This window comes from Pyrus communis, chromosome 15 (genome assembly GCF_041283825.1).
Source record: "Pyrus communis isolate YQ-2024b chromosome 15, ASM4128382v1, whole genome shotgun sequence".
NCBI classification, from domain to species: Eukaryota; Viridiplantae; Streptophyta; class Magnoliopsida; order Rosales; family Rosaceae; genus Pyrus; species Pyrus communis.
The window spans coordinates 38,990,770-39,008,565 of record NC_142579.1 but is presented as its reverse complement, the minus strand read 5'-3'; the positions used below and the strand labels follow the sequence as shown (position 1 = coordinate 39,008,565).

Sequence of the window (17,796 nt, the reverse complement as noted above, 5' to 3'; positions counted from 1 at the left end):
AATCAATAGTTTGTGTGGTTTGAAGAACCTTTTGATTTGCTTAGGGATATTTTGTTTGAAGATGCTTTATAATTTGCCTATGTATTGTCATTTGAGGATAGGTTGTCTTGTTATGCGGGACATTTTTTTTCCTTCGATCGGGTTGAAAATCCCCACAAAATTTTATCGAAGCTCATTATTCACACTATTCTTAATTTGTACGTTTTCAGATTTGTTTAATAAATATCGAACTTCCCTTTAAAAAAAAAAAAAAAAAACCATAAACAGTAACTTTCCCAAAACACACAAAAACAGAAAAAGTTACAAGCAAAATACTAATGGCCCCGGCTCTGCTTACACGCTGAGTTGTCATCACTCATTCGTTTGCAAGTCCCTATCAAACGAAACCCACGCCCACATAGCCAAAACCTGCGAATGAAGTTTCACTAACCAATCACACGGCATTTAAAATTCTTCGAAATTATTTTTGTCATCACTCTTAAATGATGGTCCCACATGACGGAGATGTTCACCACTCTCAAGTTAGATAACAAGGACGATGAACAAAAATATATCCGATTTTCTTTTGAAAATACTCACTCTTCCTTAAAAATTATAAATTAATTAAATTACAAATCATTTTATCATATACAAGTGTACAACAAACAAACGACCATGCATAAGCTTCCAGTGGGATTTCAGTCCCCACTTATCCCTCCCTACTTATTAGTTTACTTAAAGAATACTTCTATCCTCACATTATTTTTGTCTTTCACATATTTTGTTAAATTTTAGCTACTGATTTTCTTCAATTTCTTCAATTAGGTGATTGAAAATTGACAAAAATAGATGATAAATAAAGATAATTAAAAGGATAAATGATTAATTTTTAAGATAAAAATACGTTAACAAAGTAGTGCAACCCATGTAATGGATCCAAGTTCTCTGAGTTTTTAATTTTCTTCCAAACACAAGATAAGATATTAAGTTCCTGAAATTTCCCAAATTTACCACTCTCTCTCTCCTAAACTAGGCAACTCTACCACGTGGCAAAGATATCTTTGTTTAATATATTTAACTACTCTTTCACGCTCATCCTCCAACTACGATAAATATTTAAATGAAATGGATAAATAATTGCATGGCATCTTTTTTTAATAACGATAATATTAGTAAGACTAAAATTTTAAATTAAATTATAGTAATAGAAAATTAAAATTCATGTAAGAATTGGATAATAACTGTATAGAATCTTTGTTATATAATGCGTCACTAATAAAATATAAGATATTTCAATATGTAAGTAATAATTTAACATTTACAAAATTAATTTAAAAGTTTAACCTTTCTAACATTATTTTTCAATAATATAGTGTTATGTAAATTTTTATTCGCATATCAACGAGCTAACGAATTGAAATACGATGTAAACGGTTCCATGTAAGCAGTATTCCTCAATTACTACCACTCCATAGCATAATGGTCGTTGAAACGCTAAAACGTTTCGTCCAAAAAATTGAGCGGAGATGCTGAATCGTTTGAGGCGAGAGGGCTGCACGGTACAGAGAGCCAACGCTCAATCTCTCTCCGTCTTCAGCTTTCCGCCAACCGCCATAGACAAAGGCTGCAAGAACAGTAAGAGAGAGAGAGAGAGAGAGAGATTTGGAAGAGAAGAACAAGTCAAATTCTGTAGGGGTCAAATCCGGTCTTATTCTTCTCTTTGACGGCTCAAAATTATTGCACATCAGAGAGAAAAAGCCGAAAAGAAAAAGCGATTCCAGGTGCCGTTGGTAGAAGGCACTTTTGGTTCAGCTTGCGTTTGAATCTTTGCTGGTGAACTTGAATGAGTAAAGGCTAGGGTCGTCTTTGTGTGTATAAGGCTAGGCGTTTCTTGTTTGCGGTGAAGCTGCGAAGGTGAGATGGAGAACTATTTGAACGAGAACTTTGATGTGAAGGCGAAGAACTCGTCGGAGGAGGCGCTTGAGAGATGGAGGAAGCTCTGTGGATTTGTGAAGAATAGGAAACGGAGGTTCAGATTCACTGCTAATCTCTCCAAGCGGTTTGAGGCCGAGGCCATTCGACGCTCCAATCAGGTATAAATCGGCTTCACTTTTTGTTTTTGTGTTTTTTTCTCTTTTTTCTTATGTCCTGTTTGGTTCCTGAGAAAATTTTCATTTTTAGAAATTTTTAGTGTTTTTTTTTGTTGTTGTTAGTTGCCTTTGATCCTAGTGCTACAATAGATCTAATCTTATAATTTGGACAGTTAATCTGTAATTATAATTAATTAGTGTTCCTTTCCTGCGTGCTTGTGGATTTACATTTTAGCTGGTTTACATGCTTTAACAAGTGTAACGTATATAGAAAGTTGGGGCAGATCCTGAGGAAATGCTTTAAATGCCAGGAAAATCACATCTCCGTATTCGAAAATATTTCGATGATAGGTTTACCTAAGGGAGGGAAAAATTCTGGACTCATTGTTGTCTGAAATTTGAGATTACTTGTTTCTGGTGCACGGTGAATTAGCCATGCTGTTCGCAGATCCATTGCAGCTTGAAATTGCCATTTTGTATTGTCTCATCTTGCGGAATGTCAAAAAGAAAACCCTGACCAAGTACATACTTGTAACTGGGTTTGATTAATGGGATATGGAATGTAATACGACGATAATGTGTAAAAGGATTTAACAGCTTTCTGAACCATGTATGGTGAACCGTAGTTGCTGTACTATGGAATTAAGGTCTACCGTCTACCTTAAACAGAAATTGGGCAGATATACGTTGTACTTAATGGGGGTCGTAACTAGTAAACGTTTATATTCATGAGCATACTTTATGTAGAAAATATATCTTTTGATGTCTTATAAAAGAAAAGTTTTATTTCTTACTGCGTTGTCCTTTGTTCGTCTTCGGTGGAAATAACAGGAGAAGTTTAGAGTTGCAGTTTTGGTTTCACAAGCTGCACTTCAGTTTATCCATGGTTAGAATCTTAACATACTCAGTCCTGAAGTTGGTTATACAGACGCTATAACTTTTGTAAATTTAAAAACAATATTTCTATCTTTTTTATGTGTTTATTTGGTGTTCAACCTTCAATGTCTGCAGGCTTAAGTTTGCCCAGTGATTATACCGTACCTGAGGAAGTCAAAGCTGCGGGTTTTCAAATTTGTGCTGATGAGGTTGGATCGATTGTTGAAGGCCGTGATGTGAAAAAGCTGAAAAGTCATGGTGGTGTGGAGACTATCACAGACAAGCTTGGAACATCAAGTATCAATGGAATTTCTACTTCTGAGAAAATGCTGCATAAGAGAAAAGAAATATATGGAGTTAATAAATTCGCTGAAAAACCATCCCGTGGATTTCTTGTTTATGTGTGGGAAGCCCTTCAAGACACTACCCTCATGATACTTGCATTTTGTGCCCTTGTATCTTTGCTTGTTGGGATAATGACAGAAGGTTGGCCAAAGGGTGCCCACGATGGACTTGGAATTGTTGCGAGCATTTTGCTTGTTGTATTTGTCACTGCAACTAGTGATTATAAACAATCCCTGCAGTTCAAGGACTTGGAGAAGGAGAAGAAAAAAATTACGGTTCAGGTTACTAGAGATGGATTCAGACAGAAGCTGTCCATATATGAACTACTTCCTGGTGACATTGTTCATCTTTCTATTGGAGATCTGGTCCCAGCTGATGGACTTTTTGTTTCTGGGTTTTCTGTGCTGATAAATGAATCCAGTTTAACTGGTGAGAGTGAACCAGTTAAAGTCAATTCTACTAATCCTTTTCTCCTGTCTGGAACTAAAGTTCAAGATGGATCATGCAAGATGCTTGTAACTACTGTTGGAATGAGAACCCAGTGGGGTAAACTGATGACTACTCTCAGTGAAGGAGGAGATGATGAAACCCCCTTGCAGGTCAAACTAAATGGTGTGGCAACCATCATTGGGAAAATAGGCCTGTTTTTTGCTGTTGTGACATTTTCTGTGTTGGTTCAAGGATTGTTCAGCCGCAAGCTTCAAGAAGGATCCCACTTGATCTGGTCTGGAGATGACGCATTGGAAATCTTGGAATATTTTGCTATAGCTGTTACAATTGTAGTTGTTGCTGTTCCAGAAGGTTTGCCTTTGGCTGTGACATTGAGTCTTGCTTTTGCCATGAAGAAGATGATGAACGATAAGGCACTAGTCAGGCATTTGGCCGCTTGTGAGACAATGGGATCAGCCACAACTATCTGCAGTGACAAGACTGGGACACTAACGACTAACCACATGACTGTTGTGAAAGCTTGCATTTGTGGGAAAATCAGAGATGTGGGAACCTCTGAGGAAGCTTCTAACTTGGCCTCTATAGTTCCTGGCTCCGGTTTGAGACTCATACTTCAATCTATTTTTAACAACACTGGAGGAGAAGTTGTTAAAAACAAAGATGGCAAGATTGAGTTACTTGGAACACCCACTGAGACTGCTATTTTGGAATTTGGGATGTTGCTTGGCGGTGATTGCAAGGCAGAACGGGAAGCATCAAAAGTTGTTAAAATTGAGCCCTTCAATTCTCATAAGAAGCGAATGGGTGTTGTTCTAGAGCTTCCTGAAGGTGGCTTCCGGGTGCACACTAAAGGTGCTTCTGAGATAATATTAGCTGCATGTGACAAATGCATGGGTCCAGATGGTGAGGTTGTTCCCCTCGATAAAGCATCCATTGATCTTTTGAGTGGCATCATTAAACGTTTTGCTAGTGAAGCACTTAGAACTCTCTGCCTTGCATACATGGAGGTTGGCAATGAGTTCTCAGCTGAAAGTCCTATTCCCGCCTCAGGGTACACTTGTATAGGCATTGTGGGTATCAAAGATCCAGTTCGTCCTGGTGTCAAGGAGTCCGTTGCAATTTGTAGGTCTGCTGGTATTACAGTCAGAATGGTTACCGGAGACAACATAAACACTGCAAAAGCAATTGCAAGAGAATGTGGAATTTTGACCGATGGGGGTTTGGCAATTGAAGGCCCAGAATTTCGTGAGAAGAGTGAGGAGGAATTACAAAAAATTATTCCAGAACTTCAGGTACAGTTTCTTATTTTTCTGGAAAGACACTAATACGGAAACATGTAATCAAAATTTCAAAAATACCGCCAGTGAGCTGTTACAGAAACGTGTAGTTAATTTATTATCATGTGATCAGGTTATGGCTCGATCTTCACCAATGGATAAGCATACCCTTGTAAGACACCTAAGGACCACTTTTCAAGAAGTTGTGGCCGTGACAGGTGATGGTACAAACGATGCTCCAGCACTTCATGAAGCTGATATAGGGCTTGCAATGGGCATTGCTGGAACTGAGGTATTTACCATGATGTTGCTCCTTTTTGTGTCTTAATAAAAGTTTCTCTCTCGCTTTCTCAAATCATAAAGTCACACATTTTCACAGATGATTTTCCTTTTTTATAGATATAACATGCTAAAGACATACAACTCCTTTACTTCTTAGGTAGTTTTTAGAGAAAAGTTCCATCACTATTTTGATTGATGAGCTTATTACTAAATTGAGGTATCAGAAGACTGCAAAAAGGTTGGGTTGGAAAGTGGTGGTGGTGGTAAGAGACTAAATCATAGTAGGTTAAATATGGATAATACACGAAAGAAGTGATTCCTTTGCCCAATGACGGGTCGTTTACTCTCTTCTTCTCATGTGTTGAACCTTTTTGATATTAAGATAATTAAGCGTGTTCTAATCATCTCAGGTAGCAAAAGAAAGTGCTGATGTGATAATTCTGGATGATAACTTCTCTACAATTGTGACTGTCGACAAATGGGGACGTTCAGTGTACTTGAACATACAGAAATTTGTTCAGTTCCAGTTAACGGTTAATGTGGTTGCACTTATTGTCAACTTTTCTTCTGCCTGTTTAACCGGTAAGCACACTGACATTTTCTTTCTTATTTAAGTTTCTTTTTTCTTTCTCATGACAATATTGTGGCTCACTTTTTGGTTTGGGGTTGATAACGCACATAGGAAATACACCGCTTACTGCTGTACAGCTTCTCTGGGTCAACATGATCATGGACACTCTGGGAGCCCTTGCATTAGCCACTGAGCCGCCTAATGATGATTTGATGAAGAGAACACCAGTTGGCAGGACGGGAAACTTCATCACTAATGTGATGTGGAGGAATATCCTCGGGCAGTCTCTGTATCAGTTTGTGATATTATGGTTTCTACAGACCAGAGGAAAAGAAGCTTTTCAGCTCGTTGGCCCAGACTCTGATTTGATCTTGAACACCCTTATCTTCAACTCATTTGTGTTTTGTCAGGTAATTATGAATTATCGGGGGATTGATTTACTCATATTGCGTTAGTTCATGAATCGGAGTATTAGAAACAGTAAAATTCGAATTCAGGAAATGACCACTCACCCTCGTACGCTGTTTCCTTCAGGTTTTCAATGAGATCAGCTCGAGGGAAATGGAGAAGATAAACGTCTTCAAAGGCATAACGCAGAACTACGTTTTCGTGTCTGTCCTCTCTGCCACTGTTATCTTTCAAATCATAATCATTGAGTTCCTGGGTACATTCGCAAGCACATATCCTCTAAGTTTGAAGCAATGGTTTGTTAGCGTTGCGCTTGGGTTCCTTGGCATGCCGGTGTCAGCAGCTCTGAAATTCATCCCCGCGTAAGCGAGACAGGAGATCGACTGGGAACTTGAATATGTACCTCTGCGCTTGCCTACAGATGGAGGTTTTGTTATGGCATCGTTTCAAAGATCATTCTTTCGATTCTGTAAAGTCGAACAGCTAGCAAATTCATGGCTAAATGACATACTCTCCTGCTTATGGAAAGATGTCAGTGAACGGAGGCGTCACGTGATATAGTGATATTACTGTTAGAATATACTCCGGTTACGTACAAAATTCCCGAGTGAAAATGACATCATATGAAGATATTTGTATTCGATCTAAATTTCAGAGTTTGATTAATTTGAAAAGGAACCATTAATTTTTTATTTTATTTTTAATAAAAAGGAGATCAGCGGATGATTTCGTCGGTAGTCCATCCTTCCGGAGGCCGGAAAGACTCAAAGACATTTTAGTCTCTTCTTGACCATCACCGTGCAATTCATCCGTGGCAAGAATCGAACTTGGGTGAATGTGGATCTGGAACCCATTCCCAACCATTGGACCACCTCGTCGTGATTAAAAAGTAACCATTAATTAACTTTGTCAAAATATGATTAGCATAGAAAGGTACCGGTTCTCTGCCAGATCCAATAAAACTGAGCCTGCTGAGCAGGCGATCTGGGCCGTTGAAATTTGATCCAAAGGTAACAAACAGGGAACCCTCTAAAAGTTATAATAATTGTAATCGTTTGATCAAATTTCAACAACCCAAATCGCCTGCTTAGCAGGCTCAATATATATGGATCCGAAGGGGATCCGGTTCCGCATAGAAAAACCTATTGATGTCTTGGGTTTGCATGACACCTCAGCGCTACACAGCCAACCAACCAAAATGCTTATAAGGAAGAACATAGTAGGGCCCACCTAGAAAAACATACCCCAAACATTCAAACAAATCAGATCTTTACAAAACTCTCTTGAATTTTGATGGCCAACATGCAACACAAACGCATCAAATCTCACCAAGGCACCTCATCTCCTCTTTCCCATTTACTATTTACTATTTATCAACAGAATCACTTCTCTGCCGTAACTGAAGAATTTTCTACAACATTTACTGCACCTTTTGGGTTATTTACTTTCAACCACCTAACCGCTCCTGCATTTGATGGTACAAGAAAAACACAGCGTCCTGCAACACAAAGGCCAACAAGTCCAAGATTAATCAACCCATTAAGCAAAATCCAGTCTTTAATCCATTTGATTAACCAACTAATGAGATTAATTAACGAACCAAAAAACTCACAGTTTCCAAAAAATTCAAATCAGGAACCGATATCCTGACATTCAATGATTCATTAGTTAAATTCTGATCCAATGCCAGTAAGGTGGCGGCAGCTGCTACAGCGGACGCCCGATGATGCATTAAATTGATCTCTAACGTTCAAGTACAAACTTAATTAATTCGTAATGACCATCTAAATCAACCAACAAAAACAAATTAATTGATTAAGTGATCAATTAATTCATGTAAATAACAGAAATACCTGTCATTACAGAACGGAGGTGTGCTGCAATCTGAAATTTCACATCTGGTGGAAATTCTTGCCATAACTTGGAGACCAAGTAATCGAGAAACGCGAAGGGTGTGATTATATCCATGTCCCATCCTAATGCTGTCAACACCCTATGCGCCTTTTGTACAATAGATCCCGCTGCAAAGAAGTAATCTCCGTCTTCGTGTTGTGACAGCGGTGGGAGCATCATCCTCTCCGTCCATGCCGCCAACGATAGGCAGGCCACCGAAAGCAATCTAATTTCCGGTCTTTCTTCTACAATCTGCAGAAAAAAAGAAAAATTAATCAATTCATTAATACTAATAAAATTTCTAATTAAATTAAAATGTAATCAAAATCTTACGGGCATGGCGATGGACGTCAGAGAAATGAACCGATCGAAGTATGTAACGGACAAATATACTACTGTTGAGGATTGAAACCCAAATGCTGCTGTTTTCTGAATTTCAAGAAACACCAGATTAAACTCCCGACTGAAACTTCACAAACGTTAGTACAAATGGATCGAAATTTCGAAAACAGGAAATGGGGTTTTGGAGTTTTGAGACTAACGTTGAGAGCCCATGTGATGGATTCTGATCGAACTTCCAAAACCCAGTTGGGAATGATCAAAGCTTCATCTCTCTGGAACCCGAATTCGATCTCTATGTGGATTAAGTTGTTGATGCCGTCGTCTGGGTTTTCAACTGGCACCTCATCGTTCAAAAATTCAGGATTTTCTTGGCAAGAAAGGTCCGGCGATAAAGGATCATCGTCATTGCCACCGTCCATTGTTTCTTTATTGGCAAGAAAGCTCTGGAAAAGCTAGTAGAAATGGAATCAAATGATATGAACTCAGTGAGTCAACCCAGTACTGAAGCCAAAGATTTGGAGAGAAAATGGTTGACCAGCAAAGACTGAATAGGACTGAATATATCAATATACTAACTTATACATAGAGGGGTATTAGATTTAGTACCACAAGCATGAATGCTAGGTGTTTGGGCATAGGCTCGTGTGCGATTGATCCTAGCATTTCTCATATTAATTTGCTGCATTGTTTTCCCGAGAGCGTATTTTGCTCGACATCTCAGATTAACTGTCAGTTTCACCGGCTTCAAGTTTTCAACCTTCGTTGAAAATGCCCAAATGATACTGGAACTACATGTGTGTTTCCGAATTTCAGCGTAGATAGTACTTATACAACTCTTTTTCTTTGTGCAAATTTGAAATGTGTGTTAATTTCTACTAGGTGTGGTTGGATTTCCATGTACTAGATTTTATTTATACAACTCGGTTTATCTGTACTTGATTTGATTTTTGTGTTAAACAAAGAAAATCTTAGGGGCAAACAACTGGATTACGGACCACTTGACCATTCAACCGCACATACAATAAAAGGCATCCTCCTCCGTATGTAAGTCTCTCCCACCCCCTTGTGTTTGCTGCCCTAGCGAGCGTCCGAACTTAGGATTCTTTCCTCCACTCCACTATGGAAATTTCTACACCAGAACAGAATTACTCTAATGTAATCTGATCTAGCTGAAATTTTCTCTACAACATCCATCCACGGGGCACGAATCAAACTGCGTCAGCGATCAAGTGGTTTTTACAGACTTCTCTGCTGGAACTGAAGAATTATCTACAACATTTACTGGGATCAATCGGTCCTTCAGACTCTTCAGCTCCTTTTCCTGCATTCGATTGTAGCAGAAAATCACAGCTTCCTGTAACACAAAGGCCAAAAACCCGAAGATCGATCAAACCCATCAATCAAAATTCAGTCTTTAGCCTACATAAAAGGCCAGCAAGTCCCAACATTTAATCTACATGAACATCAACTAATTAATGATAAAATGGCTAAAAAAAAAAAACTCACAATTTCCAAAAATTTCAATTCTGATACAGAGTTTATCTTTAATTCCAATGCTTCTTTTGTTAGTTTCTGATCCAATGCCATCAAAGTGGCCGCGGCTGCTACAGCGGACGGTCGTTGATGCATTGAATTGATCTCTACATTAACATTAAAACGTAATTAACTAACCATCTAAATCAACTCACAGTTAACTAAGTGATCAAACAGAAATAGAAATACCTGTGATTATGGAAAGGAGGAGGCCTGCAATCTTGGATTTTACATCAGATAGAGATTCTTGGCACAACTTGGAGACGAAGTAATCGATAAACGAGAAGGGTGTAATCATATTCATCTTCCATTCTAGTGCTCCCAACACCGTAAGCTCCATTCTCTGAATCAGTTTTACTTCAAAAAGGTGAGGATTTTCGACTTCGTACTGTGACAGTGATGGAATGTTCTGCTCCTCCATCTTTGCAGCCAGAGATAGACACGCCACTGAAAGTAATCTAACCACAGCTTCTTTATTATTAACCTGCAAACACATGAACTGCGTCTTGTTACACAGTTGCGATTTAAAACACCGAATGGAATACAAATTTACAAAACACATTGGCATTATCGTTTGGACAAAGCCCGAAAAGGCGAAAACTAAATCTTACGGGGATTTGTCTCAGGGAAATGAACCGATCAAAGTATGTCATGCACAAATATGCTGTTCTGGGATGAAATCCAAGAGCCCTTCTTCTCTGAAATCCGAGAAACACCAATGATAGGAACACAATCAAATTCCCATTCGAAACAACTTTTTGGATCGAAACTTGGAAAACAAGAAATTGTGTTTTTGAGATTAGATAGAGACTAACTTGGAGAACCCATCTGATGGATTCCAATCGAGCGTTCAAAACCCAAATGGGAATCACCAAATCTTCGTCTTTCTCGTACCCAAATTCGATCTCTCTGAGAATTAAGTTCTGCAAGTGGTCTTCTTCCAGTGCAAAGCCGTCACAATAGTTGTTGAGATTGGGGATTAGTTTGTCTTCTCCACAATCTCCGTTGAAGAAAAAGCTGTCACTTTCTCGGCAAGAAAGGTCCGGCGATAAAGGATCACCGTTTTCGTCTCTTTTTCTCTTTATAATCTTTCTATCTGTTTGCCGCATTTCCACCAAGAAAATCTAATGGGAACAGAGTCGGATAATATAATCCCAGGACTACTGAATTTGGAGTGAGAACAAATGGTTGACCAGCAAGACTGGAGAGGTTGAGATGGAGACGAAATGGGGCAGTTTAGCAATAATGTGACACCGTACGTTTTAACGGTTGCAGATTCAACGGAAATGTGAAATGGGAGTTGTTATGGATGAATATCTGTTTGTCCAGAGGCCTATAGGAACTTGGCATAGGGTTCGTTTGGATGTGTTTTTAAAATGGCTGAAAGCGTTTTTAGAAAAAATATTTTTGGGTTTCAAAAGCACTTAAAGTGTTTTCTGCAAGAAGCACCAGTTATGTACTTCTTACAGAAAGCACTTTAAGTGTTTTTCCATGATTTATTTGCATTTTTACTAAAAATTGGTTCTAAAAACATTTCACCAAAAACACTTTTAATTATTTTAAAAGCACATTCAAACGAGCACATATACTTATAATTAGAAGCACTTTTATGTGACATATTTAAAATAAAATATGATACATTTGAACGAACATGTCGTTGATTTTACAAGAATACTATTTGACGGTATTTAAAAGTAATCAATTGCACATTGTCATGCATTTGAACTTTTATAAATTGGAGTGAGTATTAGCTTTGGTACAGTGTCATTCCCGGTACAGCCTTAGTGTTATACCCATTTTGTAGAAGTCCTTGTATCTAACTCCCATAATATTATAATTATTATTAGTTACGAAAGAATTCTTAGTATGTTATGATATATCTTATTTTTTGGAGCATAAATTATCTTCGTAGTTTTACCATTTGTGTTTTTCTTTTAAGACAAAAGGCATGTCATATATATAAAGGAAAATTAATGAAAATGACTTGAAAATTATGAGTTTTAATGATAATAACAAAATAAAGGGTAAAGTGAATAGTAATAAGTTTGACTTTTTAGTGTAAAAATATGATTTTTCGTTAAAATAAACAGTACCACGAACTTTTCGTTAAAACTGTCTATATATAATGATAAAGTCAAGGGAAAAAGAAACCTTACGTGACACGTCACTCTGTTTGCTCAAAATACACAAGAGGGATCCTCCTGCATTTTGTCCAATCCATATTGTCCGAGCAAGTAATCTCGCTCAGATGTCCAAAATCCAAGTTGGTTGGGCTGTTCGGCCCAAAATACAACCCCAATATTTTTGCCTTTGTTTCGTCCTCAAGCTTGCATCGTCGACGTTGAGTTTTGCGTGTTACGTGTTGCGTGTTGTGGTACCTCGTATCGATCGCAACCACAACTTAACCAAGTACCAAGCAACCAACGTGTCCACGAACTCTTGGCTGTAGAACGCGTGTTTGTAGATTGTCACATCATGTCATATATAAAATCAATTGTAATACGACCACGTGAACCGTCTGAACATTACACTAAAATTCAACCACGGCCAAGAAGCAGACTTGGATTGAATCACGCCTCCAAAACGCAACCTGATACTGCTACAAGGATCTAAGAGCATCTTTAAATAAAATATCAAAATGTTCAAATCGGTAATAATGGTAATAAAAGACAATATTAATGTTTTTCAACAGATACGCTAAATCTGATATAACATAACATGAAATGACATCTCTTCCCTTTGCTGTCAAATTTGACAGCATCTTCAGATTTTTTAATTAATTATTAAATGCTTTTTATTAATTTTTTATTGTTTAAAGCATTATCTTTTTGTTTTATTTTTTCATTCCCAATGCAAAGAAAATGCATATGAATTTTTATTTTATGTTTAAAATTTGACATATCGGTTAGAGAGCAAAACTTTGAAATATATCAAAGTGCTACGTAAGCCTTCAAATTTAAATTTTAGGTTTAAAATTTGAATCTCTGTTGATGATGGTCTAAACGCATAATACTGTTAGAACTTTTTTTTTTTTTTTTTTTTAACAAGAACTTTGAAGAACCTTAAAAAGGTTCACTTCCGTCTTTTTTTCGTGCACTTCTTCTTCATCCTATCGTATATTTATGTTCTTTAATTCTCTTTTGGTTTAGACAACAGACAATTTAAGATAGAGGAGGATTCTCTCTTCTTACTTTTTCTTTCCATCTTTTCTCTCCTACTTGAACGGTTACGGTGAAGTCACGTCAATATTTTATATTAACTTTTTTATAGAGACAGTAAAACAAAAAGTGAGAGGTCTAGTGATATTCTTCTTCACTTGTAAGTAAGAGGACTTAGGTTCAATTATATTCAAATGCGAATTTTGAATCACATTATTGCTAGTCCATTGTGAGGCTAAGCCAACTCCCTCCCTTTAGTGTAGATAATACCGTTTGTTAAAAAAAAAAGAAGATAAAAAGTAATATGTGAGAGGAGGGTAGGGAAGATGATGAGAATAGGAGGAGAGAGAATTCTACTCCATCTAGGAGGCACTTCCCAACCAGAAAGAAACCTTTTTGCTTCAATCACGTGTCTTTCAAAACTCACGTATCACACGTGCTTCACTTCTCTGTGACCCTAGTTATTCACTGACACATTAAGTTTATGACAACAAAATTTAAAAAAAATAAGCTTATACATGTCATTCAATAATTTGGGTGCAGAATATTTAATCTCCCTCCTAGTGGTCTGCCATCTTCCAAACTCAGGAGCATTTTTACTTACCACATACATCTAATCATTTGCTACGTATCATTTCACTTAACCTTGATTATTTTTATTGTTTTGAAATTAAAAAAATAACATTCAACGTAAAAACTAAGATAATTAAGTGTATTGTGAAAATATATAATTGTTATAAGTTATGGTCGCAGGCAAAAATGCTCTCTCCAAACTCGCGCGTGGAACAACTCCAACCTCATAATCTAATCACAAACCTCATCAAATCGAGCGGTTCACAACGCGCCACGTCGTAAACCCATACGATTCCGTGAACCAGATTTACACATGTTAGCACCCGAATATTCCGTGCAAGCAAATTAAACATTCCCTTTTTTAAATTCCACCAAGCAAATGCGAAAGCACGAAACTTTGCTCCTTACGAAATCAAATGTTCCAGATTTCAATTTTCCCAAATTTTGATTTCTAATAGGAAAGAGGAACCCTATTTCTATTTTAGCCCCAAATCAGGAAACCCTAATTCTATTAATGGCTGAATTGCTCTCGGGATTTTCTGAATCGCAGTTTTTTCTCGTCTCCGACCAATTCGATTTTGCCCATCTCGTCAGATTTTCTTCTCTTTGGCAGCGCTCTTCTCCTCCTTTTCCTCCTTCTAAGATTTTCAGTCGCCCTTGTAAGTTTTTCTGACGGAGAAAGCGCACTAGGGATTTAGAAAGTATAGTAGGGATCCCCCATACGACTCACAGTTATGGGGAAACGTAAGGCTCTTCATCCCTTTTGACTTCTCAATTTTTTTGTTTTTTTGTGTGGTTAATTGAGGTCTTCTTAATTCTAATTATTCTTATGTTTCGATTCGTTAATTTTAATTGGAATTTGCTGGTTTGATTGCTTGAGATCCCAAATGTGCTTGCAATTTATTAATTTTTGGTTGGTCCCAATTATTGCAACAAGTTTTGGTTTGCTGATTTTAATGTTTGATTGAGCTCATAATACATGTGGGTTTTTAATTTCTTTTCCAAAGAGATAGGCTTGATGGATGGGAATTGTGGATTTTTTGGTGTTGAGGTTAGTGTGAATTTTGGCATTGGCAGGTAGTTCTCAGCGTAAGAATGCTGCGATGATGGACAGCGATGATGATAATAGTAGCATGAGTTCAACGTCAACTATGCGCTCCGATCATATATCGGTGTCTGTGAATGAAGATATGCAAGTGGATAGGGATAGTTTACTCGACCAAGCTGTAGATGCTTTGTATGAGAAGAGGTATTACTCACTTTTTGATCATTATGTTCTATAATGATACTAATAATAGCCGGCAAAAGAGAGGAAAAAGCGTGTTTAATCGTTCCCATTGTGCTTATTAAAATGTTAAACTCTGTGTATGTGAAGGGGTTCCACAAGAGAAAAAGCTTTGTCAGCAATTATTGACGCGTTTAATAGCAACTTGCAACATCAGTTTGTGGAAAAGAAGTAAGCTCTTGCATTTGATTATGTTCAATTATTCTCTAAAGACCCAGGATGCCTTAGTTGTTACCTTTTTGTATTTTGCATTGATTCTCATAAAACTTATTTGTTGTTCATCAGGTTTGCAACATTATTGCATCAGTGTCTGAATTGCATCAAAAAGGGTTCCTCAAAAGAGATATGTTTGGCGTCTCATGTGATCGGTTAGTCCTTTGCTCCTTTTTAGGCCCACTCTTATACTTCTCCCCCAAGTATCAAAATGAGTTTTTAATCTTTTCATGTGTGCTTGTAGGACTATTGGCTTTGACTGTTGGATGTGGAGACAATGCTCAGGAAATACTGGAAGAATCAGTACCTGTGATTTCACAGGCTTTCAAATCAGGATCTGAAGTTTCAAAGACATCAGCGGTAGCGATATAATACCTGTTTAGGCTTTAGCTTCAAGGGCTTTCTGGTTGTTGGACATATCATGATACCGAACCTGTTGTTCTTTTTCTGAGCACACAATTTGGTTTTTAATTGCAGTTACTGGAGTGTTTAGCTATTATCACTTTTGTTGGTGGTAGTGACCCAGAGCAAACAGAAAAGTCAATGCAAATTATGTGGCAAGTAGTTCATCCAAAACAGAGTTCCAATGTGAGTAAGCATGTTCCAGCTATATTTCCAGAAAGTTCACGAGTACGCCATTATTTATTTTCTTTTATGGGCCTGGTGAAGGTAATGTTTCATGATTTGACTGTTCTCTGTTCTTTAACTTTTTTAGGTGATTGCAGTTAAACTTTCAGCAGCAGTAATAACCACCATGGTGTCTGCGTGGTCCTTTCTTCTTACAACTGTAGAGGGGTGGAATCTTAATCCGAAAGACTGGCAAGAGTGAGCAAACTTTTTATCAGTGACCCATTTTTCCTGCTTTTCTTTCGTTTGATAAGGATTGGTCTGCATGTTAATCTATGGTTCGAACCACATCTGTTTATGTACTAAGGCTTTGGCTGCAACCAGGCTGATGCAGCAACCTTGTGGAATACAAGACCTGCATAGTGTGGATACTTTTGCAGCACAGAAACTTATGACAGTTCTGACGTTGAGTCATTTTTAATAACTCCCCCTATTATTTTCTGGCCAATAATGCAGGTCCATAACATACTTATCTAGTCTGCTAGATAAGGATGACCGGTCTATACGTATAGCTGCTGGTGAAGCTTTGGCTTTAATTTTTGAGATTGGAAGTTTAGAGAAGTTCACTGCTGGCACTAAAACATCAAGTGACAGCTCAACTGAAGCAGGAAACAAACCTCGGGAATATGTACATATACAAGGATTGAAAGCGAAGATTATTAATCAAGCCAGAAACCTCTCAGCCGAAGCAGGTGGCAAAAGTTCTGCTAAAAAAGATCTTAGTAGTCAGCGGAACACGTTTCGGGATATCTTGGAATATTTTGAGGTATATTTATACCCTTGTGATTAAAATGGATGCTTAATTTTATTGATCCTGTATACTGATCTTATTCTTCAATTTAGGATGGTTATTCTCCTGAAATTTCGATAAAGATTGGTGGTGAATCACTACAGACATCAACGTGGTCGCAGATGATACAGGTCCCCTCTCATGCCTCCTCTTCTCTCCCTGCTTTTGAATTCAAATTTTTATTTACTTAAATCATTTCAATTCATTGACTCGTTTTCGTTTTGAAACTTTTACAGTTGAACTTTTTGAAGCGTTTTCTTGGAGGAGGTTTTATCAAGCACATGCAGGTTGCTTTCCTTGCCCCTAGATATGATTTCTTCATCTTTTTACTAGATAAATTCATATCTATTCTTGATCGTGCCTGTATAATTCCTCTTTGGTTAGGCAAAGGCTAATGGATTAATACAATCTTCTGAAACAGGAAAATGAACTCCTCCAGGATGTTCTTGGCTTCAATCCAAAGAAAAAGAATCTTTTGGATTCTGAACATCGTCTATCTGGTAGTGAAAAGGTTTGTTCTGACAACCACTCCAATTTAGTTTGATATTCCATCGGTCTGCAGCAGGTGTTCTTTTGTTGGTGGATAATTTTCTAGTCATTCATTAATGTTGTGTCTTGGTTACAGAGGATGTTTAAGTCACCGAACTCGGTACAAAACAAAGCCAGGACCCAGCTGCTTAACAAGCAGCGAATGTTCTCCGAGGTATGCTTGTGAACGCTTTTGCTTCAGCGTGTTCCGGGTGAACATGGCTCTTGAATTATACTTTTCTTCTTACCTTTTTTTCATTGTGTGTGTTCGCAGGGTAAAAATATCGGCCGATTTGCAGCTAATTTGGGGGACGATGCGTAAGAAAAATTCACGTGCTTATCTTATCGGTTTTGCGCGAATCATGCTGGTTTTTAGTTGACGAATTTCAAACAATCTTATTTCATTTTGTAGTAACGTAATTGATGGTGGCTGGATATGGCTATCAGTCATTTGCTACATTAGAAATTTTCGATGAAGAAAATTTTGTAATTCCATATGGAGTTTGTTATTAGAGTTCCGTTCTTTTAAATATGTTTCTAATGCGCACGTTAAGATCAGAAACTCATCAATTGTGT

At 37.6% G+C, this 17,796-nt stretch overlaps 4 protein-coding genes across 5 annotated transcripts; 2 read left to right on the top strand and 2 right to left on the bottom strand.

Moving 5' to 3' along the window:
- Positions 1-1,374: 1,374 nt before the first annotated feature.
- Positions 1,375-6,970, top strand: LOC137737345 (calcium-transporting ATPase 1). Its single transcript, XM_068476797.2, has 7 exons — positions 1,375-2,072; positions 2,901-2,955; positions 3,081-5,032; positions 5,151-5,309; positions 5,710-5,881; positions 5,982-6,280; positions 6,405-6,970. The coding sequence occupies exons 1-7, from the start codon at positions 1,899-1,901 to the stop codon at positions 6,642-6,644; spliced, it is 3,051 nt and encodes a 1,016-aa protein (XP_068332898.1). The 5' UTR covers positions 1,375-1,898; the 3' UTR covers positions 6,645-6,970.
- Positions 6,971-7,530: 560 nt separating this feature from the next.
- LOC137718261 (cyclin-D5-1) lies at positions 7,531-9,257 on the bottom strand. The gene is made up of 6 exons (XM_088685378.1): positions 9,120-9,257; positions 8,714-8,965; positions 8,505-8,600; positions 8,132-8,423; positions 7,891-8,021; positions 7,531-7,776 (listed from the first exon to the last, which is right to left on the bottom strand). The coding sequence occupies exons 1-6, from the start codon at positions 9,174-9,176 to the stop codon at positions 7,726-7,728; spliced, it is 879 nt and encodes a 292-aa protein (XP_088541504.1). The 5' UTR covers positions 9,177-9,257; the 3' UTR covers positions 7,531-7,725.
- Positions 9,258-9,398: 141 nt separating this feature from the next.
- On the bottom strand, positions 9,399-11,320 carry LOC137718270 (cyclin-D5-1). Of its 2 annotated transcripts, XM_068457800.2 has the most exons (5): positions 10,862-11,314; positions 10,658-10,744; positions 10,236-10,530; positions 10,020-10,153; positions 9,399-9,867 (listed from the first exon to the last, which is right to left on the bottom strand). In XM_068457800.2, exons 1-5 carry the CDS (start codon positions 11,153-11,155, stop codon positions 9,739-9,741), a joined length of 939 nt encoding a protein of 312 aa, XP_068313901.1. In that variant the 5' UTR covers positions 11,156-11,314; the 3' UTR covers positions 9,399-9,738. The 2 variants fall into 2 exon arrangements, with proteins under 2 accessions (XP_068313901.1, XP_088541503.1); XM_088685377.1 differs by lacking the exon at positions 10,020-10,153 and having other exon boundaries at positions 9,733-9,867; positions 10,862-11,320.
- A 2,775-nt stretch (positions 11,321-14,095) lies between these two features.
- Positions 14,096-17,752, top strand: LOC137735038 (uncharacterized). Its single transcript, XM_068474401.2, has 13 exons — positions 14,096-14,521; positions 14,855-15,026; positions 15,153-15,233; positions 15,348-15,430; positions 15,520-15,635; positions 15,753-15,863; positions 15,991-16,100; positions 16,359-16,668; positions 16,746-16,823; positions 16,929-16,979; positions 17,114-17,203; positions 17,318-17,395; positions 17,495-17,752. The coding sequence occupies exons 1-13, from the start codon at positions 14,512-14,514 to the stop codon at positions 17,540-17,542; spliced, it is 1,338 nt and encodes a 445-aa protein (XP_068330502.1). The 5' UTR covers positions 14,096-14,511; the 3' UTR covers positions 17,543-17,752.
- Positions 17,753-17,796: the final 44 nt, after the last annotated feature.